Below are 25,248 nucleotides of genomic sequence, written 5' to 3'. Positions count from 1 at the left end.
GGTGGCGGTGGCTGTGATGAAGCAGGCTGCGGTGGCGGCCGGGGACAAAGCCGACAGGCAGCGGTTAGAGAGAAGGGATGAGGGCGAGGGCGAGGGCGAGGGCGAGGGCGAGGGCGAGGGCGAGGGCGAGGGCGAGAGCGAGGGCGAGGGCGAGGGCGAGGGCGAGGGCGAGAGCGAGAGCGAGGGCGAGGGCGAGGGCGAGAGCGAGAGCGAGGACGAGCCAGCGTGTGACGTTTGCCAGAGGGCCGGCCTGGCCGCGCCTAACCTGTTGAGTTGGCTTTGGATTTTTTCTCGAGTGAGCCTCGGGCGGTCGGGCGGGTCAGCCAGGTCGAGCCGTGGCAGGCCTGGCCTGGCCTGCCAGGCTGCGGCCTCACTCTACGCGTCACGTCGGCGGGCGTGGGCCTCTGTCCAGACCGACCAACCGTTCGGCACTCGGGGGAATCGAAAATCCAAAGCACACCTCCACACTCGGACCTCGTCCTTTGCAGCTAGGCCAGCAGCAGGCAGGCAGGCAGGCCAACAGAGGTCGACTTTTCCAGAAGGCAGCCCGGCTGGGCGACTCGTTGCTGCTCAGCCTGGCCTCGCCCCACCTCCCTCTCTCTCCTTCATCGACTGCATCAACGGCCATCACCGACCGCCAGCCATCGGCATATCCCGGTCACTCGTTGCTATCACACACTACTGCTGCTCATCCCGCCTCGTCACTCGGATCACCCGCCGCAAACATGAGCTCGACCGCCACGCCGCCGCCGCTCACCGTCGAGCAAAAGATCCAGTCCGGCCTCGATGCAAAGGCAAGGGGAAACGACGCATTCACAGGCGGCGACCCAAAGGCCGCTCTCAAGCACTACCACACATCGGTATTGGTGAGCGCTCACTTCCGGATCCATGGCACCAGGCAGATCAATGAGGCTGGCTGACCGATCCTCCCCTCTTCCTCTCTCGGGATCCCGTCACGTCACCCGCCTTGCAGTACCTCGCGGGCCTCGACCAGATGGGCCTCGCCTCCATGATGGGACACGTCACCAGCCCAGACGGCGGCGACGTCTCCCCCGTCGAGGAGGGTGACAAGCCAGACGTTCCTCCGCACAAGAAGCACCTCAGCCAGACCTACAGCAACGTGAGCAGCATCCGCAGCCACCCCAGCACCAGCCAGCAGTATTGCCCCGTCCACCCTCGCTCACCACCCCTGCCACCACTACTCATCCTCGACTCCGGCAACGCACAGATGGCGGCGTGCCACATCAAGCTGCAGAACTACCCTCGCGCCCTCGACGCCGCAGACCGCGCCGCAAAGGCCGATCCGACCAACATCAAGGCGCAGTGAGTAGCGCATCGGCACCGCCCACCGCTTGCCCTGGTCGCCGCGCGCACTGTACTGACCCCCGCCATTTTTCCCTGCCTCCCTCTCTCCCCCTCTGATTGCAGCTTCCGCAAGGCCCAGGCGCTGCGGCTCGGCGGCAGCCTGCAGCAGGCCATCGACCTACTCAAGAGCGTCATCCAGCAGCACCCGCAGGCAAAGGAGAGCCTCTCTGCCGAGCTGGCCCTGTGCGAAAAGACGCTACAGGCAAAAGAGGCCCAGAGCCGCAACCGTTGGAAGGGCTTCCTCGGAAAGAAGCCCGACGTGCTCTCGGCCAGCGCCGGCGAGGGCGAGGGAGAGGGCGAGGCCAAGAAGCTGGACAAGGGCAAGGCAAAGGCCACGTAGGAGCAGGGCAGCCAGCCTCGTAACAGACGGACGTACCGGGGACACGCCTGCGTGATCCGAGCCGCCGTTCCCGGTTCGGCCGAAACCAAAAGCAGGGAGGGTCGGTCTCTCCCTCTTCTAGCACTGATCTGGCAAAGTCGTAATGGGAACCTCGACATCATGCATGTCATCGCGGCGCAGTGAAGCAGCCAGTGTGTGAAGTTATGGGACCGTGGCGAGGGCATGCCATCGAGTGAAGGAGAGCCGGCTGTTCGAACGTCGACTGGAAGGCGATGGCGGAAACGGCGCAGTGGATTTCTTGGAGCTGGCCAGACTGGCGCTGGCGGCGCGCACGGACGCCCTCGTGGCGGAGGCGACTTGCCGGGCAGGTCGGCCAGGGCCAGCAGAAGGGTCGAGCCCCGACCCTGAGGTGGAAATCGGCAGGACCCATCTTCCACCACGACCACCACCACCGTCACACGCATTTGCCGTCACCTCGAAGCCACGGTATCACGATGCCACGTCTCGAAACACGCGCACAACCAAGCCGCACCAGCAGTCGCAGTCGCAGCAGCGGACGGAGCGGCGGCAGCGCGATACGTCCCCCATCGGGCGGAGGGTACTTGGGCGAGGTAGTGGAGCTCGTCACGCCGTCGTCTTCGGCATCGGGACGACGGTGGGAGCACCTCAAGTCCCTCGCGCTGCGCTCGGTGCGCATCAAGCTCGCCAGCGAGACGGGCGGGTTGGACGGCCAGCCCGTCGTCCCGCTCCGTGTCCGCCCGGCGTTTATCGTCCTCAACGTGCTGGATCTCGTCTTTCTGGGATTGCTCGGGTGAGTTCGGGCGGTCGCGCTTCATCGGTTGCTTCGAGGGCGCGCAGACGCAGAGAGCTGGGATGCTGATGGACTGTGATGCTTGAGACGCACAGGTTCCATCCCAACGGCCAGGCATGGACGAGGCTCAACGACAAGGTGCTCCATTTCATCTGCTTCTTCTTCGTACGTCCCTCCCCGCTATCCCCTTCGCCTCGATTCTCCGCGCCGTGCACAGACAGCATAGACTGACCCGATCGAGCCGACTCTGGATCTCCCTCATCTCTCCACACCCTCTCGCCAGGCCACGTCGCTCTTCTACATGGTCTGGGACGTCGACGAGGTGCGTCTCCGAATCTCTTCATTGATGCGCCGTCCACCGCTGTCCCTCGTACTGACCGCCCCTCGTCTCCCTCTTCTACCCACGGCCAGTCCGCAAGGAGGGTATGGATATGGCGCAACGCCGCGCTGCTCCTCACCTTCCTAACCTGCTTCGCATGCGGCTCCATCGGCTCCGAAATCGTCCAGAGCCTTCTCCCCGTACGTCCCTCCCTTCCCCCTTCCTCTCTTCCCCTCTTCCTCCCTGACATGCCACTCCCAATCCCCCAATCGCTGACCCATGTTCCATTTCCTACTTTCGTCCAACCCCCTCCGACCGGCGGGCAGTACAAGCGCTTCGACATCTACGACGTACTGTGCAACATGGTCGGGTCATCGCTCGGCCTGTTTTTCACGTACCACCTCGAACTGCGCTACCGGGCGCGCCGAGAGGTCGAGAGGCTGTACGATCCGCTCGACGTGGAAGAGTACGGCGATGGATTCGCCAGCGATGACGATGACGATGTCGTCGTCGACGTTGTCGATGTCGATGTCGATGTCGATCAGCGTCATGGTGGAGGGGGAATGGGGTTGGAGGCGCAGGGCGAGGGCGGGGGCGGGAGGAGGGTGCGGTTCGATCCGAACCCCACTGTTTCGTCATCCCTCCCGCCTCCTTCGCACGGTAGCACCGCCTCTGCCCTCTCACCGACGACGATGACGACGACGACGACGACAAAGGGGATGGAGGGTCCACACGTATCGACGGGCAAGACTTCGGAGCAACTCTTTAGCATCGACGATGACGACGACGACGACGACGAGGGAGAGGGAGAGGGAGAGGGGGGTAAAGACGGCGACAACGTATGGAGCGATGCCGGTGATCCGCTACGGTCCTGATGCCATCCCCGTGGGCACGCAATCCACTACGACCTTCAATTCCTCGATTCCCAGACGTGAGCGAGAGTCAGGCGACGTAGAGAGGGACATGCAGATTGTTCATTCGCACCGCACCGCACCCTACCCGGCCTGTGAGGATCGAAGAGGAGGGCCTTGTAGCGGTAGCGGTAGCGCGAATAGGATCGGGCGGAAGAGGACAGGCTTGTCGTCGAGGAGGAGACCCGACCCGTCGCATCGCCCCGGCAGCGACGGCGACAGTGGCAGTGGCAGTGGCAGTGGCAAGGCGAAGGGCATCTCAGGACGACAGAGGTATAGTTGGAAGTCGGCAAAGCAGAGCGGAACGGAACGGCAAGAGGGCCAAGCGAGGGAAGGGGGGAGGGGGGGGGGGGGGGGGGCCAAGGAAAGCGAACGAGCAGCGATAAGCCAACGGCCAAGGGCGGCGGCTCAACCGTTGAGGACCTTCATGAAGAGCTGCTGGGTGGGGAGCATGGTGGGCGGGCGGTACTTGAGCCACATCATGGGCATCTTGGCGCCGTCAAACTGGAAGAGCTGCAGCGCGTAGTTGGACGTCTGGTCCGACGGGAAGCCGAGGTGGCCGTCGAGGTAGTTGTACCACTGCGGGATCAGCTCCCATCTGCAGCAGGGCAGAATAGGGGCGAGGGTCGCCGTCGATGTCAGCTCGGCTGGAATGCGGCCAAAGCGTAGGCACTGCGCGTGCGTGTGTGTGCGTGCGGCCACACTCACTCGTCGTAGTTGTAGATCTGCTGTGTCTTGGCCGCGCAGGGATCGAGCACCTGGATGTAGCCGTCCGGCCCGAATGGCTGCAGCGTGAGGGACCCGTTGGCGTGGAGCGTGTACCTGCCGTGCTGCCAGATGAGCGATGCCTTGAAGCATCGATTCCTCTTGGCTGTAGGGGGCGTCGCAGAGAGTGAGGGGTTGGATGGAAGCGGGAGGGGATGGGGACATCGATGAACGACTGGCCAAGGATGGCGCACGCCGCACGCCACGCAGCCGACTCACGATTCGACTCGAAGCGATACTTGGACTGCTCAAAGAAGCCGTCGTCGGTGAAGCTGTACGAGATGCCCGAGTTTTTGGGCAGCTTAAACTGCTGCGAGATCGGGTTGAAGAATTCCTGTGGGTGCGGAGAGTGAGGTCGAGCAGGGCAGATGTGGTCCGCAGGGTGGATGCGGTTGCGGCGTCAGCGATCCGTGAGCCGTACGGTTGGACGGCACTGCTGGCGGGCGGGCCGGACGGACGATGCGTCTGCCACTTACGAGACCGGTTTCGACGGCCATGGAGCCGCTGGACCATGTGCCTGCGAGGGAGGTGACGTTGGTGAGGCCGCCGTCTGTGCTTGAGCCTGCCGCCGTGGTGCCTGTCGATGCGCCCGGGTTGGGTGAGCCCGTGTCGGATGCTGCGGTGCCGTCTGCTGTTGCGGCGGTCGGATCCCCCGCGGTTGGGTCGTTTACAACGGGGATGCCGCCCTGAGCTCGCACCGTGGCTGCCAGGCAGGCGATGATGGCGGCTGCAGCGAGCAGAAGGGGCAGTCTTGGCCCGATCATGGTGGATGGGGGCTATAGGCGCGCCAAAGCTGGCCGGCGGCGGGTGGTGGACTTTCGAGGGCAGGGGCTCGCGTGCACGGACGTTGGCGGGAAGGGCAGAGCGGGCCGGGCGGTAGCAAGGTGACGCGGAGGATGGCAGGCGGTGCGAGAGGCGAGCGCTGCAAGAAGTGCCAATGGCGGTGGTGTTGGTGGTGATACGGGTGGTGATAGCTGGGTGGCGGTGGTGGACGCTGGTGGTGATGCGAAAAGGGCCAAACCGCCGACTGGCCGACTGGATCTCGATCGGTCGATCTGCCCTGGCTGCCAGCCGCTCGGCCAAGAGGATTGGGCGGCTGGTGGGGTGCGGAGGGGAGGGGGCGTCGAGGTGGGGTCAAGCGAGCCGGGCGCGACAGAGGTGCACGACGTCGCAGCAGCTGACAGCCGGCGGCCTGGCCTAGCCTGCCTGCCCTGCCTCTTTGGCCCTGCTCGCCTCGACGCCGCTCTCTAAATTTGGGCCCGCCTCAGCCCAGCCACCGAGCGGGCCAGGCCTCGTTTCGGGCCATCCCCGGCCTGGCTCAAGGCGAGCACCCACGCACACCAGACACGACCGCCGAGGGGGCGGCCTGCAGTATGGTCGCCGGTAGCCATTTGGCTCTGCAACAAAGAGACGACGACGATGCCGATGCCATGGGCGGGCGGATGCGTGGCCAGCGCTGGCAGCATCGCATCGTCCATCGTCCGCCGTCGTCGTCATCCGCCTGCTGCCTCTCTGTCGGCCTTCGCATAAACTCTCGACGACGAGAGGCAAATTGTCCGAGCCCTTACCTGGCCGGCCTGCCGGCCTGCCTGCCTGCCTGCCCGCCTGCTGCCCTGCCTCGTGCTGGATGCAGGCAGGGGCCAGCCAGCAGGCAAGCCACGGATCGGCGAGGCCTGCCAGCGGGTTTTTCGAAATTCACCGCGGGCGGCGGGCCTGCTGCTGCTGCCGCTGCCTGGGAAAAAAGGGGCGAGCAGGCCAGAGGGGCGGGCTGCAAATCGTCGTCGCGTGGCAGCCAGGCGGGCCAGCCGTAGGCCAGGTCACCGCCAGCCTCTCTCCGTCCGCCCGTCGTCGCCAGCTAGCAGCGGCCAGCCGAGCAGCGGTCAGCCGCGCAGCGGAAACGTGGCGAAGGAGCAGATCGAGATAAGAGTCTAGTGAGAGGAAGGCAACGGACGGGTAGCAGGTTGCGGCGAGTTTGAGCATCGATCGCATGGCAGCGCGACGACGATGGCGACGACGGCAACGACGACGACAAGACGCCGACGGTCCAGCTTGCCCGGCCGGCCCGGGCATGGCAGCGCCAAAGAGAGCCAAGGCCACCCGCGTAGAGCAGAGAGGAGGCAGGTGTCGATGTGGGTTGGCAAACGGGGGAGGGGGCGAGGAGCAAGACGTGACAACCGATGCGGCATCTTGGCTGGCCCTGGCCGCCGAACGATCCTCCCTCTTGCTCCAAGCCGGATTCGATACACCCGACCCAGGGCCTCACCGGATCGGATCGCACAAGCCGTGCCCCGATGACCATACATGTCGGCCCGCCTCCGCGGCGCAGCAAGTCCTCGCCGTCTGTCCGAGATGCTGCAGCACCTGGCTTCCATCTTGGCCCGGCTCGGGACGGGCTTAGCATGCTTGCCACTCCGCACGTCGCTCGCCGGTCGTCGGTCGTCGCTTCGCATCGTGAGCACCCAGCTATCCGTCCGCGTCTGCTCCTCGTTCCCTTGCGCTTTCCACGGCCCTCACGCAGACAGACTGGAGAATCAGGAGCAGCCGAGTTCATTCAATGAGATCCGGAGACAAAGTGTAGCAGCAGGCTTCCACCCGCAGTTCCTCAGCCTCGCAGACCAGAGTCTAGGCATCTAGAGCCTGTCGCGGCTGTACTGCTTGTCGAACTTTTGCTAAGGGTCGGGACGGAGCGATTGAGGCGCGAGGGGGCAAGGCAAAGAGGAAGTCAGACTGGGCTGCTCGGATCGATCGGCAGCTGGCGTCGGAGCTGCAGGCCGACTCACGTTGACAGTCATGAGCTTGGTCTGGGTGCCGGGCTCAACGTTGTTCCACGGGGTCGGGTTGTTCTTGCGGTCCCAGATGACATCGGGGCCGCGAGCCAGGCGCGTGAGGTACCTGGGGCGGGAGCGCGAAGTTCGAACAGAGCCGGGCAGGACGGGTCAGCACGCGCTGCGAGGACGCCGCCAGATCATGAACGCGTTTGCGCGACAAGTGATGCCTGCGGCGCAACACCAAACCGTCTGTTGCGGACCAGCTGCGTGGCGAGGCATCGGAGTTGATGGGCAGGAGCGATACTCACCAGGTGGCACCGCCGGCAGCGAGACCAGTGATGATGTAGATCGGAATGACCTCAGGCGAGTACCTGGGAGACGTGCGAAGAAAAGGACAGAGAGCGGGAGGGTCAGTGGGACAGCTCCACACGGTGTGGCAAAGATCCGGAAGACCTTCCCGACGACCGAGTCGACCACCACGGCCTGGCCGCCAGCTGCGCTCGCTCTCGCCAGTCGCCAGTCGCCAGCATCAGATGCTCAAGCCAGACGATGACGACGACGACGACGACGACGGGAGCGCGCCGAGAGAATGCAGATTGACTCGAGGCAAATCTCAGGAGCCTCGGGGCTGCTAGCCAATGCCGGGATCGCTGCAGAGCGGCTGCGCCCTCGGATCGACGCATCCATGTCGACATGATTGCAGCAAGGTCGTGCCGCCTGCGCTGCCGTAGAGCTCCGAGACGATGCGCTGGGCCGATGACGAGGTCCGAGGACGCAGAGGCGGCTTCGCTAGCTGCGTGCGTGCCCGTTCGTCGCATGTTGCTTTCCTGCGGCGCGGGGATGGCAGGTGTGTGGCAAAGGGACGCTTACCAGTTCTTCATGAAGAGCTGGCGAGCCTTGTTCTTGATGGCTTGTCCGGCGACCATCTTTGCAGCTTCTACGATGAAAGGTGCGGGTGTTGGAACGAGGGGAACGTGGTGGTGGTGGTGGTGGTGGTGACGACGAACCTGGGGCTGCGGGGATCTCAAGCTGTGTTTCCGCCACGACGGCCCTCGACCGCACCGGACGACCCTGGGCGTGGCGGGCAAGGCCAGAGCCGGGAAGTCCAGGCGACGGGGGTGAGGGAGCGAATTCAACAAAGAGGGCCGGGTTTGCACGGCTTGCCCGCGATTTTGAAGTGCCCGCCTCGGGGCCGCCAGGCCAGGAGAAAGCGCCCGCGACCCTCGATTTGAAACCGGCGCGATTCAAAACGGGGCGCCAACGCCGCTGGCGAGTTGGAGGGTGCCTTGGCCGCGACGCTTTTCCCGGACGAGAGACCAGCAGGCGACTCGACTCGACCCGACCCGACGTCAACTCGGGAGACGGAGATTGAACCGTCATAGGCCGAGCGGCTTCGCTGCTCTTGAGCTTCCACGAGCGATGGCAGGCCCGCCAAGCCCAAGCAAGGTTGGGCCTGGCTGGCCTGGCCCCGCACCCGCTGTGTGGAAGGCCGTCCTTCTGGCAGACGCCCGCCCGTTCTGGAGCCGAGCGACGCCGAGCGGCAGCCAGCCCAACCGGGCCCCGTCCAGCCCTGTCCTGCCCTGCGCTGCCAGGCCCACCAAGCAAGGCTAGCTGCCTCTTCGACGTGCGTGCGTGTGACGGGTGCGAGAAGAGCAGGCAGGCCTCCGCCGGGACCCGAGAGGCTCAAGCAAGCAGCAGCACAGCTCCCCGTACCTGGCTCACCGACCGCTCCTCGTTCGGGCCGAGGGCACGACGACCACAGGCAGCCGTGCGAGCGTGTCGTCGCTGCTGTGTCAGGAGAGAAGAAGCATGCACGCACGCAGACAGCGCAGCGAGAGGGGCAGGCAGGCAAGCGGGCGGGCGGGCTGGCCAGGCCGGGTGGCGAGGGCCGCGAGCGAGGAAGCGGGCAGATCGATGCACCGTGCGCTGACGTCTTGCTTCCACCGTGCGTTGCCCGCCTGCCCGCCTGCCCGCCTGCCAGCCTGACCAGCCTGACCAGCTGGTGCCCGCCGACCGAGCATATTGACGCAAGCCACCCCTCTCGCCATCGTCGACCTCTGCTCTCGACGTCGAGCCCGCCTGCGCAGCTTCCTGCGCGCACACCCCTCACGCCGTCCGCTCGCGAACACAGCCTCATCCTTGCTGTCTCTCTCTCACGCCCTCGTCGACTGTTGGGGACTGCTCGTTGCCTACTCCAGACCTCGACCTCCTCTCTCCTCTCCAACCTCCTTCAGCTGCTCATCGTATTCGCCCTAGCCATCGTTTTCGCCATCCTCTTCGCCTGCATTTCGTGGCAGCAGCAGCAGCGCTCTTTCCTTCTCCAACGCTCCGACGATCACGCATTCTATATACCCTGTCCCCGCATCGCATTCCGCTCTACGCCTTCTCCTCGCATCATCGCCTCAGCCGCCGTCACCGCCCAAAGCATCGCCTAGCCACTGCATCGACGGCGTGCTGCGCTCCGTGTCGACCAGCATGCCCGCTCCTACCCAAGACGAGGCCGGCGGCTCGCAGCCGATGTGCCGGCTCAGGGTGCAGATCCTCTCGGCCCGGGGCCTGGCGGCAAAGGACCGCAACGGCAAGTCCGATCCCTTTGTCGTCGTCAGCCTTCCCGGCACCGCCGAAAGCTCCCACCAGACCGCCGTCAAGCCAAAGACGCTCGACCCCGTGTGGAAGGACAGGGAGGCCACCTTTGAGTACGACGTCGTCCCGGAATGGTTCGGCCCGCACCTCGATACGGTCGCCGTCGACGGCGTCGACCCCGACGTTGTCCAGGCCATCCTGGCCGACGCCGTGACGCCCGCATCGTCCGCTGCCGCACAGGGCGCCGCCCCGATTGCCAAGGGCGCAAGGCCCAGGTCGATGCTCTCCTCGGCATCGGCCCGCAAGATCGGCGGAGCGGCGACCAAGATCCTGTCTGCGCCCGTCAAGTTCGGAGCGGCCGGTGCCAAGGCCGTCGGCCGCGGCGTCCCCCGGCCCATGAAGCTCCGCCGCAGGCTGAGCGGGCTCTCGACGCCGTCCCGAGCCGGCAGCGGCCAGGGCGCAGAGGCGCTCGTGGCGGCCGCCACCATGCTCGCAGGCAAGCCACCGCGCGGCTCGATCCAACTTGACGAGGCCAACGCCACCGTCAGCTCCCTCGAGTTTGTGCTGTGGGACAAGGACCGCTTCTCGGGCGACGACTACCTGGGCGAGTGCTCGCTCCTGGTGCGCGAGTGGTGCCCCAACGGCGAGGCCGACTGGGACAAGGTCAGCCCGATCTGGCTACCCGTCGCATCTTCGCGCCCGGACTCTGAAGCCACTGGCGAGGTCCAGGTCAAGATCGGCTTCCTCGAGGTTACGAAGCAGGCTCGTCCCGCCGCCGCCGGCAGCGCGAGCTCTTCGTCGTCGTCGGATCCGTACACCTGGTCGACAAAGGAAATTTACCAGCGGCTCGCGCTGGCTTCGCTCGGCAGCGAGGCCTCGGCGGTCCGCGCCGTTCCCGCCTCTCAGTCTGTCGGCACCGCCGGCCCAACCGACGACTTCCTCGACGATGGCCTCAGCAGCGACACTGACGACGATGACGACGATGACGATGAAGACGACGACGACGGCTCGACGAGCGTGTCCGGCTCCGAGGGCGATGACGACGACGAAGATGGCACCTCGCTCTCGGACACCGACGACGAGGCCATGTACAACGAGCACTACTCGTCAATCGCGGGCGTCCCGGACGGTGCTGGCGCGACGACGCCGTCGTCGGAGCAAGCCGCTGCGGCAGCTGCTGCTGTGCCGCCACCGCAGCAGGGCGGCCGCTATCGCCGCATCTTTTCGCGGCGCAAGACGGGCGAGCTGTCAAAGGCCTCGTCGGGCGCATCAACCCCGAGCCTGTCCGGATCCGGGGCGCCCAGCTCGATGACGACGCCCGCCGGCGAAGGGGCGGTCGAAGGTGGTCTGACGGGCGACAGCGGCGAGAAGCGCCGCCGCAAGATCCGGGGCGTCAAGGGTGTCAAGGGCGTCGGGCGGAGGAGGCGCAAGACGAGCCAGAACCTCTCGACCGCCGCCGACGCTGGCGAGGCCAAGGGCCGCCGGAAGCGAAGGCGGGCCCGCGACGACCGCAAGAAGCGCGACTACTCGTTCAAGGCCGAGATGGGCATGGACATCATCGGCATCGTCATGATGGAGGTCAAGAAGGCGTCGGACTTGCCGAGGTGGAAGAACAGTGAGTCCGAGGGAGCGGCATGGCGCGGCTGGAGTCGCCGGGAGACTGCCCCCTGCTCACCTTCCCTGCCGTTGCTGCTCCTTCCCTGCCGTTGCTGCTCCTTCCCTGCCGTTGCTCCTCCTTCCCTTCCACCCCACCCCGCCTGCCCGTGCAGTGACCCACACGTCGTTCGACATGGACCCGTTCACCATCGTCAGCTTTGGCCAGAAGGTGTTCCGCACCAAGGTGGCACGGCACACCCTCAACCCGGTGTGGAACGAGAAGCTCCTCTTCCACGTCCGCCGCCACGAGACCAACTTCCAGACAAAGTTCCAGATTTATGACTGGGACAAGATGTCGTCCAACGACTACGTCGGCGGCGCGTCGATCGACGTGGCCGAGCTGATTGAGCTGGCGCCCAAGCCGAATCCGGCCACGGGCCTCTACGATGCCGGCGAGGACGGCCTGCACAGCATGAAGGAGTTCCACCTGCCGCTGACCCGGCTGGAGAGGGACGAGGACGTCAAGTTCAAGGGCACCAAGAAGAACCCTAGCCTGCTGGTCGAGGCCAAGTTCACGCCGTACGACGCGCTGCGCCAGCGCTTCTGGCGCCAGCTGGCGCTGCAGTACGACACCAACGACAGCAACACGCTGTCGCTGCTCGAGCTGACGAGCATGCTCGACAGCCTCGGCAGCACGCTGACGACGGCGACCGTCGAGGGCTTTTTCCACGCCAACGGCAAGAGCCCCGACGACGACGAGCTGACGTTTGACGAGGTCATCCGCGCGCTCGAGGACGAGATCCGCAAGCCGTGGGTCCAGAAGCGGCGCATCGCCGAGGGCGGCCTCGAGAGCGGCGCCCAGACGCCCGGGTCGCTCGGCTACGTCGCCAACATCGGCGCAGAAAACAACCGCGACCTCGACATGACCGGAGCCAACGCCGCCGTCGCCGGCGGAAACGAGACGGTGGAGCGCGACGGCTACTTTACCAAGGCCGACAGCGAGGTTCGGGCTCCCGTACCTCCTAGCGCACAGTCGGCCGTCGTCGGCCTCGCGTCGGAGCCCACCAGCAAGCCGATCCCGGACCTGGCGCCCCCTCGCAGCAGCGATCAGCAAAGCGGCGGTGCCGGACAGATCCAGCGCGACATGTCGGGCCTTTCGCTGACATCTCAGACGTCGTCGGCGTCGTCGTCGTCGGCGTCGGCGGCGCCTGCAGGGGTGCGCCTGACCAAGCCGCGCCCGGCGTCATCGTCGTCGAGCTCGGACCCGGCGACGCCGTCTCCGCCGGCGCTCAAGGTCGAGGGCACCCCCGTCAACGACGACGACGCGAGCTCGTCGGTCGAGCGCGTGATCCGCCTCAAGTCGTGTCCGCTGTGCCACATGCCGCGGCTATCGAAGAAGGGCGAGGTCGACATTGTCACGCACCTGGCCGTGTGCGCGTCGCAGGACTGGCGCCGCGTCGACAGCCTGGCCGTGACCAACTTTGTCACTGCCAACCAGGCTCACCGCAAGTGGTACACCAAGGTGGTCAACAAGATCAGCCAGGGCAACTACTCGCTCGGCGCCAACAGCGCCAACATCATTGTCCAGGACCGCCAGAGCGGCGAGCTGATGGAGGAAAAGATGCAGGTCTACGTGCGGCTGGGCATCCGCCTGCTGTACAAGGGCGCGCGGTCGCGCATGGAGGGCGCGCGGATCAAGAAGATGCTGAAGAACATGAGCGTCAAGCAGGGCATCAAGTTTGACAGCCCCAGCAGCGCGCGCGAGATTGCGCCCTTCATCGCCTTCCACAACCTCGACCTCGACGAGGTGCGCGACCCCCTGGACAGCTTCAAGACGTTCAACGAGTTCTTCTACCGCAAGCTCAAGCCCGACGCCCGGCCCAACTCGGAGCCCGGCAACGCGCGCCGGCTCGTCAGCGGCGCAGACTGCCGCATGATGGCGTTTGAGAGCGTCCAGGAGGCGACGCGCATCTGGATCAAGGGGCGCGATTTCACCGTGGGCCGGCTGCTCGGCGATGCCGCCAAGGACGAGCCGCGACTCGACGCCTACCAGAACGGCGGCTCGGTGGCCATCTTCCGCCTGGCGCCGCAGGACTACCACCGCTTCCACTGCCCCGCCGACGCCACCGTGGGCAAGGTGACGTGGATCGAGGGCCAGTACTACACCGTCAACCCCATGGCCATCCGCTCGGCCATCGACGTCTACGGCGAAAACGTGCGCGCCGTCGTCCCGCTCCACTCGGCCGAGTTCGGCACCATCTACGCCGTCTGCATCGGCGCCATGATGGTCGGCAGCACGGTGCTCACCGTCAGCGAGGGCGACCGCGTCCAGCGCGGCCAGGAGTTTGGCTACTTCAAGTTTGGCGGGTCGACGATTGTCCTCGTCTTTGAGAGCGGCCGCATGGTCTTCGACGACGACATCCTCGACAATTCGCGCGCCGCCATCGAGACCCTCGTCCGCGTCGGGATGGGCATCGGCCGCGCCGTCGACGAGCGGAGCAGCCCTGGACCTTGACCCCGGGGGCGCTAGGGGGCAGAGAAAGGGTCGCCGTCCGTCGTCGACCTCGGCGGCAGGCAATGTTGTTCCGGCATAGCGTCCCGTGCGTCCGTCCGTCCATATATCCCCAGGCCCATCGCCATCGCACCCTTTTGTCTTCAGTCATTCTCTTTTCGGAACACTTGATAGCAAGCGACGCTCTTCCCTTTCTTGTCGGACGAGGCAAAGCAGGGCAGAGGGCTGCATCGAAGAAGGCCAGGTGCGAAGTTGGCTTCCTTGGAAGAGCTTTGCTTCGGGCGGCCAAGCTCAGAAACCTGTCGAGGCCGCGACGCGAGGGCAGGGCAGAGGGCGATGGATCAGCGATGCGCTGCCGTCGTGGGCGGCTTCGCAGGCCCGAGCAGGACCAGGGGGAGGAGGTCGACTCACAGCAATCGCAGTCGAACGGACACAGCGGCGTGTCTGTTGTGGCGGATGGCGTGGTGGAGGGAGGATCCGAAAGTGAGGGTTAGAGGTGGTCTGCCAGCCAATCTTGGGCCCAAGTGCTGGGTCGAGGCGCAACGCAGCGCAGTGCGACGGCGACGGCAGCGGCAACGGCAACGTACCTCCGCCTTGACCGATCCGGAGTTCGGCCTCGGAGTAGATGGGCAGACCATCGTCTGTCCTCTTCCCTGTCGTGTCGATGCGGCAAGGCAAGTGAAGAAGGGAGAGTGTCAGCGACGCCCAAGCACGAGCTGAGACGGGAGCGAGTGGGGGTGGAACGTACGACTGGATCCTCTGGAATCCATAAACTCCTCGAGCTCCTTCTGCTGCTCCGCATCATATCCCTCTATCCCCTCTGCCGCACCGCCCTTTCGCTTCTTCTTGCTTCCCTTGGTCGACGTCGCACCGCTACCGCTGGTGGTGGAATCGACGACGACGGCGGCGGACGGATCGTGGAGAACCTGTACCTGCACCTGCTTTGCCCTTTTGTCCTTCTTCGACTTCTTCACCGCCGTGACCCCTGATCCAGTCGCGGTCGCAGTCTCAGAGATGAGGTCGACGCTGCTACTGCTGCTGGGTTGTTTCCGTTTCTTGCTCGACGACGCCAGAGGGACGTCGAGGCTGGACGAGGACGGTGCCAGGTCCTTTTTCCCGTCCCCCCTTTTCTTCTTCTTCGATGGGGCCGAGGACGACGACGAAGAGGTGGATGGACCGACGCCGGTGGTGGATGACGAGGATGGGACCTTGCCCGAGAATATGTCGTCGATCTCTGATGGCATCCTGTTCTTCAACGGGGCCGGGGGAGTACAGGGTGGAGAGAGCGAGGTGGCGGTGACGGTCAGATGGATCGATCCTCACAAGGCCCTCGCGGCGAGCCCCATCCATGTGGAGCGGGCGAGGGCGAGTGCCCCGGGGAAGAAAAAAAAAGTCGCGGGCCGCCCGCCAAATCTCGGTTCGCGGACCTCGGCCCCCCGCTCAGCCCTGGCACCAGGCTGCACCACCACCGGCGACGACCGGCGCGAGGCTCGCGGTCGGCAGTAGGTATCGACGCTTTTGGGATTTCAGCACGACCACGGCGCAGCGTTCCGATTAGTTATACAGCAGCGATAACGTAGAGAGAGAAGGTGACGAGCAGGGGGAAGGCCAAGGGGGGAATAGGCGGAGCGAGAGGAGGGGGAGAGGTACGACACTGGAAGAAAGAGGGTATGCTATGCTGTGGCGAGGCAAGGATCGATGGGGACAGAGAAGGAGGAATGATGCAGGCCGCAGTGACGCCACCGGGCCGTCGCAACTCCGGCTCAGGACCGGCTCAGGCGCGGGTAGTGGCTCTTGATGTCCTGCGAGTAGGGATGGTCGCCGATGGGCGACACGACGCCGCCGTCGCTGCGGGCGTCGACGGGCGACTGCTGCGCGGCCGCGGGCCGGGTGGGCGAAAAGGCCGTGTTGCCGACGAGGTAGTCGGGCATGGGCTCCGAGGTGACGACCTGGCTCTCGGTGATGGCGACGAAGCCGCCGCCGCCGCCGCCGGCCTTGTTGCTGCGGAGCGTCTGTGCCTCGAGGTCCTCGGCCGAGTCGGCGGCGTCCATCGACTTGCCGCCCGCCGGCGAGGCGGAGCGCTCGTGGTGGCGCCCGCCGTACCGCAGCGGCTTGACGTTGAAGCCTCCCGCCGTGTTGCTGCGCAACGTGTAGCTGTTGTGCTGCGCCGAGGCCGATGCCGTACCGCTGCCGATGCCGGAGTTGCCGCCGCCGCTGCGCTTGAAGAGGCGTGCGATCTTCTCGCCCGTGCTCGACGAGCTGACCTGGGTCGACGTGACGCCGCCGGGACGGTGCTGAGCCTCCCTGGCCAGCTCGACGTAGAGGCGGGTGGAGCACATGACGCACACCGTCGAGGCCGGGATGGCGCCGATGAGGCTCATGACCGGGTTGAGCTGGGCGAGGGTGAGGCCCGTGACGAGGGCGTTGATGAGGAAGGTGGCGACAAAGTAGAGGATGCCCTGCTGGATCAGCACCGAGCCGATGTGCGAGCTGCCGTTCATGCGCAGCACGCCGACGACGGTGAGGAGCATGACGCAGAGGTCAAAGACGATGGTGACAATGTACTTGATCGAGTAGCGCGTCGAGATCGAGACAAAAGCGCACGTCCCGTCCTGCCACGGGTTGCCGCCGTTTGGCACCCAGGCCGCCACGCCGTCCGGCACGCCGACCATCCAGGCGGCGAGGAGGCCGAGGGTGAAGACGAAGAGAAAGGCCGATACGACGGTGCGCTCCCGGCCCGTGTAGACGCAGACGGCGCGGCAGGCGAGAAGGACGCTCGACGCCACCGTGATCCAGCCCATCTGCATCTCGATGGCCTGAAGGACGCCGTTGCAGCTGAACTCGTGGAGGGCCAGGACAAAGTAGAGGTTGGTGACGATGTAGGCCCAGTAGCACAGCTTGAGGAAGATGTAGGGGATCTGGGGCCACCTCCGCGCGCGCTTGCCCGTGATGATGGACCAGTCAAACGAGGCAAAGCGCGCCGTGTCGGCGAGCATCAGGCCGATGCAGATGTACATGAGCGCCGTGGCCGCCGAAAAGGCTTGGCCAAGCGTCACGGGCGACTTCCAGTCGGGCATGCTGGCGGATCGAGTGTGGGGGAGACGGTTATGGGCCAGCGAAGTGCCGGTCAGGAGGGGCTAGGGGCAGGGAGGAGCGAGAGAGGTGGGGGATGGGCGGGGTGCTGCGTTTGACCAAGACGTAGGGAGGGAGTAGGGGAAAGGGTGACGGGCCTCTGCGGCGGGCTGTCAAGGCAAGTCTGGCTATATACCATCGCCCCGTCCGCCGCTGGCACAATGGCCGAGCCGACGGATGAGAAAACGGGCTGCTCTGTCGGAGTGCCCCCGGCGGATCTGCGACCATGTCTTCGGAGGCAGCCAGCTCGAGGGACGAGAGAGAAGAAAGGACGATGAGGCACGGGTGGAGTGCCAGGCAGGGCGAGGTGTGCAAGCGGGCGCCAGATTCGTGGCTTCTCCCTTCTTGGCCGCTTGCGTAGGGTATGTCGACCTGTCAGGCACGACGGTTGCCGACCCACCCTCAGCGGGGGGTGGCAACTCACCTCTCCCTCCTTCGGGCCTCTGCTCCGTGTCTGTCCGTGCCCGACACATGGGGCCACCCCTCGCCACCTCCCTCGACCTTCCGCCCTTTGACTCAAACACCGGAGCTCCTTGCCTCGAATCTCTCTCGCCAAGAAGAGTCCTAGGGCCTCACGTCCAGAGTTGTCGGTCGCGACCGTGCGCAGCACCTTCTTTCGGCCTTTGAGATCCAACCCCTTGCTGCGGCTCCCCCCGTGTGTCTCCTCCTGCTCGGCCCTCGGCATGGAGCCGGACCGCAGCAGAGATCCAGCTACAGTAGTCGCAGGTGGCACAGTTGCGCGACCGGTGGGCATCCTTGGACCAAAGTGGACCGCATCACCGTCATCATCATCAGCGCCTTGTTCCGAGCCGGCGTCGCGTGCTGGCCATTAGCAGAGGTTTTCGGGCAGAGGGTCAGCCTCGATGCACGAGGAAAGCGGTCGAGACCATCGTATCGTCGGCCAGCACACAATCAGGGTATCGGTAGCAGCCCGCCGCGAGGTGGGTTGGCTAGACGACGACGGCGGCGGTTTCGGGTGACAGCCAGACCGCAGCCTTGGGTGGCTTTGCCGGCCTCTTGGTGAGAGAGCAGAGCGTCATCGCTCGTCGGACAGCACCCGACGGACGTGGGTAAGTACGGGCAGGCATGTAGGGATGGTGGCGCTTTTTCGCCAAGGCACAGCCGAAACCTCGCAACGAAGCCACCCTTCCTTCCTTTCGAGCGAGCTGTGCTCACATCATCCTTGCCCGTCCGTGGAGCGAGTGTACAGTACATCGTCGTCCCTCCTTGACGCTGCACGTCCGCTTTCGGCGAAGACGAGTTGCAGGCAGGCCCACAACCAGGCCACGCCTGCCTGCGTGGCAGGCCTGCGTGCCACCACGTCGGAGGCGTCCGAAGTTCTGGCCCTTTGCTGTTTCGGCCACGCCACGCCCGGCCGGCTCTTCCGCCACGTTTTGCAGGCAGGCAGGCCACGCAGACGGGTGTTGGTCTCTGGCGGAGTCGGAGTTCGGGCTGTCGCACGCGCTTTATTGGGGCGCCGCCGACCTTCTTGTTGCCGCATCCGTACCGGTATGGTGCTGCTTCGGCCGCGCGACCGATACAGCTCAAACAGACGGACGATGCTGGTCATCAAGCAAGCTGGAAAGGGTCGGCTGGAAGAAGGACCTCGTCCCTGGCAGAAGACCCATCGTACCAGTCGATGCGAGATCGAGTCGAGCGAGGGGGGTGCAGTTTACCGTAGCGACTTTGATGCCTTTTCGGGATCTCGATTGCCCTGACATATCGGATGGACCTATGTACAGAGCACATAGCGTGGCCGTAGCGTAGCGCCGAGACGTGGGGGGAGATGGGGAGACTATGGGGAGACCACGCACGGAAGCGTTGATGTCAAAGACTCGCCTCGACGGCCAATCCAGCCCTAGCGGAGCAGCCGCTGACGCGTGGGAGCCGGTGTCTGGCGAGGGCCCCTGCCTCGCCTCCCCTCACATGCAAGGGACTGGCGAGCGAGATAAGCGGTCGTGGTCGTTTTCCATGCCAGGCCAGCCAGGCCTGCCGCCCCACGCCAACCGGCCTGAACCCTATCGACCTAAAATCATGCTTCCGGATGATTGCCGACGGACCAAGCCGAGCCTGACGAAGGAGGCGAATCGGGGGTGGGCCGCAACCAGTCGGCACCGGTCCCGACGGCTGGTTGCCTCCTCGCACCACAGCACCACCTTCAACGCCCAGCTTTCCCCCGTGGATACATCGATTTGAGACGAGTGGTAAGGTTAGGGGTACAACGATGAGGAAACCCGGGGCAACGACGGCCGATCACAACAGCGGAGGGAGCTCCCGTCCTGGCGCCGCAGCGGCAGGTCCTCGTTCCCCGATCGTCTGGCTGCGCAGTCGACCGGGTGGTCGAGCGGCCAGCTCGTTGCGCCTCTCGGTCAGGTTGTTGAGCAGCAACGTAAACGCCCTCGTCCGGCCTCTCGCGACCACCTTTGGATCCGCCTGATCCCCAGCTCCGTCATCGCCGCCGCGGCCAGTGGCAGGCCTGGCTGGCTGGGGGGCAGCATCGTGCGGACCGGCCGCAAATCGCCGTCGGTCGTCTTGATCCTCGTCGGCGTCGCACGCCGCGTGGGTCGCCGCTGCCAGGTTCGAAGATCTGCGTCTGCTGAGTCCTTCGCTGCTCAGCGGGCTGAGCACGGTACGAGGACTCAGGCACTCGGCGTCCAAGTCGCGCGACCGCTTGGCATCACCATTGGGCCTCGACATCGATCTTGCCGCATCGCCGCCGCCACCGCCACCGGCACAGGAACTCGCACCCGCCTCGAAGCGGAAGCCCTGCAACGCCATGCTCGCGCGCGGGCATGGCATAGGCTGTCTTGCGGGCTCGGCCAGACGTCTGCGCCGCTGCGCCCACCAAACGCCCAGATCCTCGCGCAGGCGCGCGTCGAGGCCGAGGTAGTCGGCATTGACCATCAGCCCGTCCCACCTCGCCTCGCCTGCCTCCATCATCCGCGCAAGCGCCCCAAAGTCGCCGTGGTAGAGGTAGTGCAGCACCGCCGGGAAGCTCGAGGGATCCGGCAACGGCAGATAGAGGGCCCTTGCCTTGGTCGAACCCTTGGGCAGGAAGCGCGGCCGGTTGTCGCGAGAAGGTGACCAGATCGAGGATCGTCGGCGGCTCGGGGAGTTGAGCAACGAGGTCGAAGTGTCCGCTGCAACCTCAGGCGCGGTCTCCTCTTGACGCGACGATGTGGGCGACCCTACCGCCTCGCGACTCGGACCGGCCTCATCGAAGAGCGACTCGAAAAGTGTCGACTGAGCGACGAGGTAGTCGCGGTGGACGCGGAACGCAAGGTGACGCTTCTCCTCGCTCGCGGACGACATCGCACGGGTCGCGCGACCTTCGGCTTCGAGCCTGGCCGAATGCGGTACGCTGAGGGCGCTCCGCGTCGCCGGTATGGGTGCGGCCATCTGTACGCCGGGTTCGCTGCAGCGTCGCACTCCTGCCGAGCAAGAGCGAGGAATAGCGAGCAGTGAGCCGGTCAACGACGGTGATGACGGCGTGGTCGATGCCGTATACTGCGGCTCGAACACGTCTGGCGTCGTTGGCACCGACGAGGCGCAGGAGACTGTTGAGCTGGGCGCAGACGAGGAGACACCGCTGGAGCTCGATTGTGACGGTGTCCCTTCGCTCCGAAGGCGGTGAGACGACGAATGGCTAATGGAATGGCTGGCGCTGCTGCTGCTCGAGCTGGCGTTGAGAAGCGAAGAGAGCGGCACAGCGCTTCGGCGAGCAAATGCAAAGGTCGGGGAGGCCGGAATGCTGCTCGGAGACGACCTTCCGCTCCGTGGAAGAGCCGCAATGGGCACGGGGACGATGATGGTCACGTCTGCGGTCTCGGGCTTGCTGTAGAAGTGCGAGGCGATGCCGTGCAGCCTCTTGACGAGCTCGGGCTTCGAGAGGCTAGGTGGTCGGTCTGGTTTCGAGGTCGTCATGGCGAAAAGCGCGATGGCAGAGACGAGGGCGGGTGTTGGCGACTAGCGAGGCGTGCGAATGTTCTTAGGAGAGACGGTGGACGAGATCAAGATGGAGTAATCCGGTGGCACCACAAGGATGGAGGAGTTGGGATGATGGAGAGATGATGAAGATGTGCACGAACGAAGACGGGGCGGGTGCAAGAGAAATCAGGTCGGGACCTGTCAAGGATCCCATCGCTAGCCATGGAGATCCCATCGCTAGCCATGGAAGCCTCGAGGTGTGCTGCAGCAGCAAGTTCATGCCCTTAGTCAGATCCGCAGCGAGGGAAGACAAAGGTACAATGGTGAGGGGGACACATAGGCGGCTACTGGTTAAGCTGGGCCGCAGCTTCCTACCGCCACGAGAGACAGAGAGAGGGGGGGAAAGGGGCCAGGGCGAAAGGTGACGCTCCCTTTGTCCTGGGGCGCAGAAGTCCGGCGATGCGCAGCGAACGAGAACCTGACGAGGGGGCGTAAGAGGGCGGTGCGGACGGCGACGTTGGACGGCCGTCGAGCAAAGCGGAAAGCAGCTGCTCGACGCACCGAGAATCGCCCCCGATGGGGGGCATTAGTCAAAGGCCACGTAGGCGGATCAAAGTGCCTCGACCTTGGACCCATCTGTTGCCTCGATTTGTAAACCGGATCTTCCATTGTGTTTCGGGACGATGGAGTCAAGCAGACTATCCTCGCGATGGCACCCCATTCTTGAGGTCCGCCTGATGTAGGTCGGACGAAGAGGGCCGGTCAGTTAGCGGAGGAGAGGCCTGGAAGGACGAGGGCGACGGCGGGACGGTATGCCAGCCAAGTCGTTTGCGGCCAGGACGACTGACTCTGCATGAAAGGAAGGCAAGGGACGCCTGCCTCCGTCGAAGCCCGACACCGATCTCCCACGTGTATGGCTCAGACCTGTCGAACAAAGGGCCCTCCGCCGTGGGCAAGCCGTGCCTGCCTTGCCTGCCTCTCTTTCGACGGACGCTCACGGTGCGGGATCCAGACCGGACATGGACGTCGCATCGTCAGTCGATGTCACTCACGTTCTCCTCCCTATCGAAGCGGTACTTACGGTAACACAAGACTCTGCTCGGCGACCCCAGCCTGCCTCTCAGCCTACCGCGGTGCCGCCTCGCTGCTGGTCCCACCGTGCCGGGTCGAACAAAGGGGAGGCAGGTCCTGTACTTACCCACGTTCAGACGCTCGACGTTCCTTGATTCGTTCCGTTGCTCTGGCACACCAGGCTCCCCCGCTCCCTGCCATGATCGTACGTACGCACCAAGACCTTGTAGGGCAGATGGCGCGGGTCCATCGGTGGTGCCCGTACCCGTGGCCGTGGGTGAGCGACGCGAGGGGCTCTATGGGCACGTCCAAACCGCCTCGACGCCGTGTATGATCGACAGGCCGCGTCCGGGACTGACGCCGACTGCACAGCCTGCAGGGCGCGCGACCGCAAAGGCATCGCAATCGCAACCTGCGACCTAGTTAGCGCCCAGCCAGCAAGGCCACCGTTTCGATGCGATGCCGTAACACCCGCCTAACTTGTCCGGACTCCGCAGGATGCTGGCAGCGGGTTTTGCGCCGGCCAGTGGACGCGCAGCCAAAGGGCTCAGCTCAGCCCCGCCCTGCCAGGTCCTGCGTCTGCGGAGGCGGATTTTCTACTCCTTTTTTGCCACGGTCGACCGACAGAACAAAGGGAACACGACACGCCCGGCGCCGCCTGGCAGGCCCCAACCTGGTTTCGCGCACTCTCGTAGTAGTTACCGTACATGGTCAGTTTCTCTCTAGAGGTCCAGGCGGGCAAGGCCGCTCCCGTGACACGCTCGGTGGCGTGGAGACGCCATCGTGCGTGCTGCCGACTGTGTCGCTGGGTGTGCATCGCTTTCAGGCGGACACGGCTTGCTCAATTGATTCCATCGTGGAACGGCAGGACACCTCTGGGGGCGGTCGCACTCTTGCTCCGTAACCGCAAACCCCCCTATCGTCGCTGGCCACCTAATCCGCCTTCCCTTTCTTCCCTGCCCTGTCGCATCCATGCGAAGACAGGGCACGGGCGCTGTTTAAGGCACGGCCGGGGTCTATGGCAAACTGCTCGGCAGTGTTCTGTTAAGGGAATGCCTCGTGGCCAAGGCGATTGACGCTGGGCTGTCATGTAGGTACACAGGGTTCCGGTGGTTACTGCTGGTAGAACTTTTTGCTGTTGGACCATGGAGCCACGGGCATGAATGGAAGCCACGTCGAGCACGCAGGTGGGGCGAAGGTCGAGACAGAGTACAATGGATGGTCAGCGAGGGCTCCCACAGTCACCTCGAAAGCCAGGCACACGCGTCCGAGGAAGGCGCGCCACTCACAGGTCCTCGACGTCGTCCTTGGAGCCAAGGAAGACGGGGCAGCGCTGGTGGATCTCTGTCGGCTGGATGTCAAGGATCCTCTCGGTTCCGGTCGTAGCAACGCCGCCGGCCTGGCAGCGTCGGAAAGGGAAGAAGGGAAAGGGCCGTGCACGCTGTCAGTTCTCGGTCGGCGCCGAGCGGACCGAGGCCTCCACCTCGGCCGGGGCCGGGGCCGAGGCGGCCGCCACTCACCTGCTCCGTCAAGAAGGCCATCGGGAATGCCTCGTAGAGCATGCGGAGCTTTCCGTTCTTGCTCTTCTTGTCACCCGGGTAGCCAAAGATGCCGCCGTAGAGGAGGGTGCGGTGGACGTCGGCCACCATGGATCCGATGTACCTCGCCGAGTAAGGCTTGGCGCCCTCGGCCTTGGGGAACTTGATGCTGTCGAGGTACTTGAGCACGGGCTCGTGGTAGTAGGCGCTGTTGCCCTCGTTGATCGAGTAGATCTTGCCGCGGTTGGGCAGCGTGATGTTGGGGTGCGTCAGGATAAACTCGCCGATGCCGTTGTCGAGCGTGTATCCATTGACGCCGTTGCCCGTGGTGAGGACCATGTTGGCGCTCGAGCCGTACATGCAGTAGCCGGCGGCCACCATCTCCCTGCCCGGTCGCAGCACGTCGTCGAGCGTCCCCTTGGAGCCCTCCTTGACCGTGTAGACGCCAAAGATGGTGCCGATGTTGACTCCGGCATCGATGTTGCTCGAGCCGTCGAGCGGGTCAAAGACGACGCAGTACTTGCCCTTGGACGACTCGAAGGTGCCGCCCTCCTCGCGCTCGCCGATAAAGATGGCCTCGTCGTCCTCCTCGGACACGAGCACGGCTGCCTTGCCCGAGGCGCGCAGCGAATTGATCATGATCTGGTTGGAGAGGACGTCGAGCTTCTTCTGGTCCTCGCCCTGGACGTTGGTGTTGCCGGCAGCGCCGATGCTACGGCGGGGCGACAGGGGAGACGGACGCCGAGGGGGGCGCAGGACAAGGGGCCGTCAGCGGAGCGTTCCCGGCGGGCCAGAAACGGAAGACAGGCGCGCCCACGCCGCAGCGCAAAGCTGTCGCGAGCTGACACCACGCCGGCCGTGCCAAGTCGGACTCACAGGTTGATCAGGCTTGCCTTTCGCACCATGCTCTCGATAAATTTGCTGCAGGAGGCGTCATGGCGGCGGTGCGGTGCGTTGCAACGGAGCAGCAAGGGAAAGGGAGAAAAGGTACGGGTTCAGTGAGCTGTCCGCTCATCGCCGGTCGTCTCGGCCAGCGCGACTGCCTCGAGGCGGGCCACGTGAGCCGCTCCCACAGCCCACGTCGATAGGCCGCCCGCTCGGACGCCACAGCCTGGCGCACTCACCAGGTAGTCTGCAGCGACGAGAGGAGGATGGTGAGGTCACCGCTTGCGGCGCTCTCCTGGCGCAGCTTGAAGCCCTCGGTCAGCACATGGCGGGTGAGGGTGATGATGTCGGTCGATGGCGGCTGGTATTCGTCGGATCCCATGGTGAAAGAAGGTGCAGGTGCTCGGGCGCGAGGCAGTGACGGTGCTTGAACTGAAGGCGAGGGGAATTGAAAGGCGTTGATGTAGCTGGAGTGTTGGCTTCGCAATGATAGATGGAGGTAGAAAGGCAAAGAGGGCGGCGGCATCAAGACCCGCACACGAGGTCGAGCGAGCGAGCGAGCCAGCCGGCCGGCCAGCCAGCCAGCCAGCGGGAGGGCGAACGAACAACGTCGGGATGGGGGTCCTACGGGCCGGCCGGGCCCGAGGACGCCGGCGGGGGACGACGCGAGTCGGGACTGGCCGCCGNGCGCNGNNGTGCCGNGCGAAGCGAAGCAAGCAGCTGAA

At 65.2% G+C, this 25,248-nt stretch overlaps 9 protein-coding genes across 9 annotated transcripts; 3 read left to right on the top strand and 6 right to left on the bottom strand.

The window, feature by feature from the left end:
• Positions 1-725: 725 nt before the first annotated feature.
• On the top strand, positions 726-1,705 carry PFL1_03983 (uncharacterized protein; the record flags this gene model as incomplete). Its single annotated transcript, XM_007881506.1, has 4 exons — positions 726-866; positions 974-1,120; positions 1,229-1,323; positions 1,429-1,705. The coding sequence occupies 4 exons, from the start codon at positions 726-728 to the stop codon at positions 1,703-1,705; spliced, it is 660 nt and encodes a 219-aa protein (XP_007879697.1).
• Positions 1,706-2,199: 494 nt separating this feature from the next.
• PFL1_03982 (uncharacterized protein) lies at positions 2,200-3,710 on the top strand (the record flags this gene model as incomplete). The annotated part of the gene is made up of 5 exons (XM_007881505.1): positions 2,200-2,516; positions 2,612-2,681; positions 2,800-2,838; positions 2,928-3,035; positions 3,162-3,710. 5 exons carry the CDS (start codon positions 2,200-2,202, stop codon positions 3,708-3,710), a joined length of 1,083 nt encoding a protein of 360 aa, XP_007879696.1.
• Positions 3,711-4,154: 444 nt separating this feature from the next.
• PFL1_03981 (uncharacterized protein) lies at positions 4,155-5,275 on the bottom strand (the record flags this gene model as incomplete). Its single annotated transcript, XM_007881504.1, has 4 exons — positions 4,155-4,344; positions 4,455-4,617; positions 4,731-4,845; positions 4,988-5,275. The coding sequence occupies 4 exons, from the start codon at positions 5,273-5,275 to the stop codon at positions 4,155-4,157; spliced, it is 756 nt and encodes a 251-aa protein (XP_007879695.1).
• Positions 5,276-7,141: 1,866 nt separating this feature from the next.
• Positions 7,142-8,205, bottom strand: PFL1_03980 (uncharacterized protein; the record flags this gene model as incomplete). The annotated part of the gene is made up of 4 exons (XM_007881503.1): positions 7,142-7,180; positions 7,292-7,403; positions 7,588-7,650; positions 8,150-8,205. 4 exons carry the CDS (start codon positions 8,203-8,205, stop codon positions 7,142-7,144), a joined length of 270 nt encoding a protein of 89 aa, XP_007879694.1.
• Positions 8,206-9,754: 1,549 nt separating this feature from the next.
• On the top strand, positions 9,755-13,973 carry PFL1_03979 (uncharacterized protein; the record flags this gene model as incomplete). The annotated part of the gene is made up of 2 exons (XM_007881502.1): positions 9,755-11,477; positions 11,632-13,973. 2 exons carry the CDS (start codon positions 9,755-9,757, stop codon positions 13,971-13,973), a joined length of 4,065 nt encoding a protein of 1,354 aa, XP_007879693.1.
• Positions 13,974-14,261: 288 nt separating this feature from the next.
• PFL1_03978 (uncharacterized protein) lies at positions 14,262-15,214 on the bottom strand (the record flags this gene model as incomplete). Its single annotated transcript, XM_007881501.1, has 4 exons — positions 14,262-14,269; positions 14,382-14,414; positions 14,558-14,623; positions 14,719-15,214. 4 exons carry the CDS (start codon positions 15,212-15,214, stop codon positions 14,262-14,264), a joined length of 603 nt encoding a protein of 200 aa, XP_007879692.1.
• Positions 15,215-15,733: 519 nt separating this feature from the next.
• PFL1_03977 (uncharacterized protein) lies at positions 15,734-17,047 on the bottom strand (the record flags this gene model as incomplete). Its single annotated transcript, XM_007881500.1, has 1 exon — positions 15,734-17,047. The coding sequence occupies one exon, from the start codon at positions 17,045-17,047 to the stop codon at positions 15,734-15,736; it is 1,314 nt and encodes a 437-aa protein (XP_007879691.1).
• Positions 17,048-19,355: 2,308 nt separating this feature from the next.
• PFL1_03976 (uncharacterized protein) lies at positions 19,356-21,026 on the bottom strand (the record flags this gene model as incomplete). The annotated part of the gene is made up of 1 exon (XM_007881499.1): positions 19,356-21,026. The coding sequence occupies one exon, from the start codon at positions 21,024-21,026 to the stop codon at positions 19,356-19,358; it is 1,671 nt and encodes a 556-aa protein (XP_007879690.1).
• Positions 21,027-23,213: 2,187 nt separating this feature from the next.
• PFL1_03975 (uncharacterized protein) lies at positions 23,214-24,905 on the bottom strand (the record flags this gene model as incomplete). The annotated part of the gene is made up of 5 exons (XM_007881498.1): positions 23,214-23,235; positions 23,390-23,499; positions 23,621-24,350; positions 24,515-24,559; positions 24,763-24,905. 5 exons carry the CDS (start codon positions 24,903-24,905, stop codon positions 23,214-23,216), a joined length of 1,050 nt encoding a protein of 349 aa, XP_007879689.1.
• Between the last annotated feature and the right edge of the window lie 343 nt (positions 24,906-25,248).

Source organism: Pseudozyma flocculosa (assembly GCF_000417875.1).
Source record: "Pseudozyma flocculosa PF-1 unplaced genomic scaffold scaffold00012, whole genome shotgun sequence".
Lineage (NCBI taxonomy): Eukaryota > Fungi > Basidiomycota > Ustilaginomycetes > Ustilaginales > Ustilaginaceae > Pseudozyma > Pseudozyma flocculosa.
The sequence above is the reverse complement of the archived record's forward strand: the minus strand, read 5'-3'. Positions and strand labels throughout refer to the sequence as shown.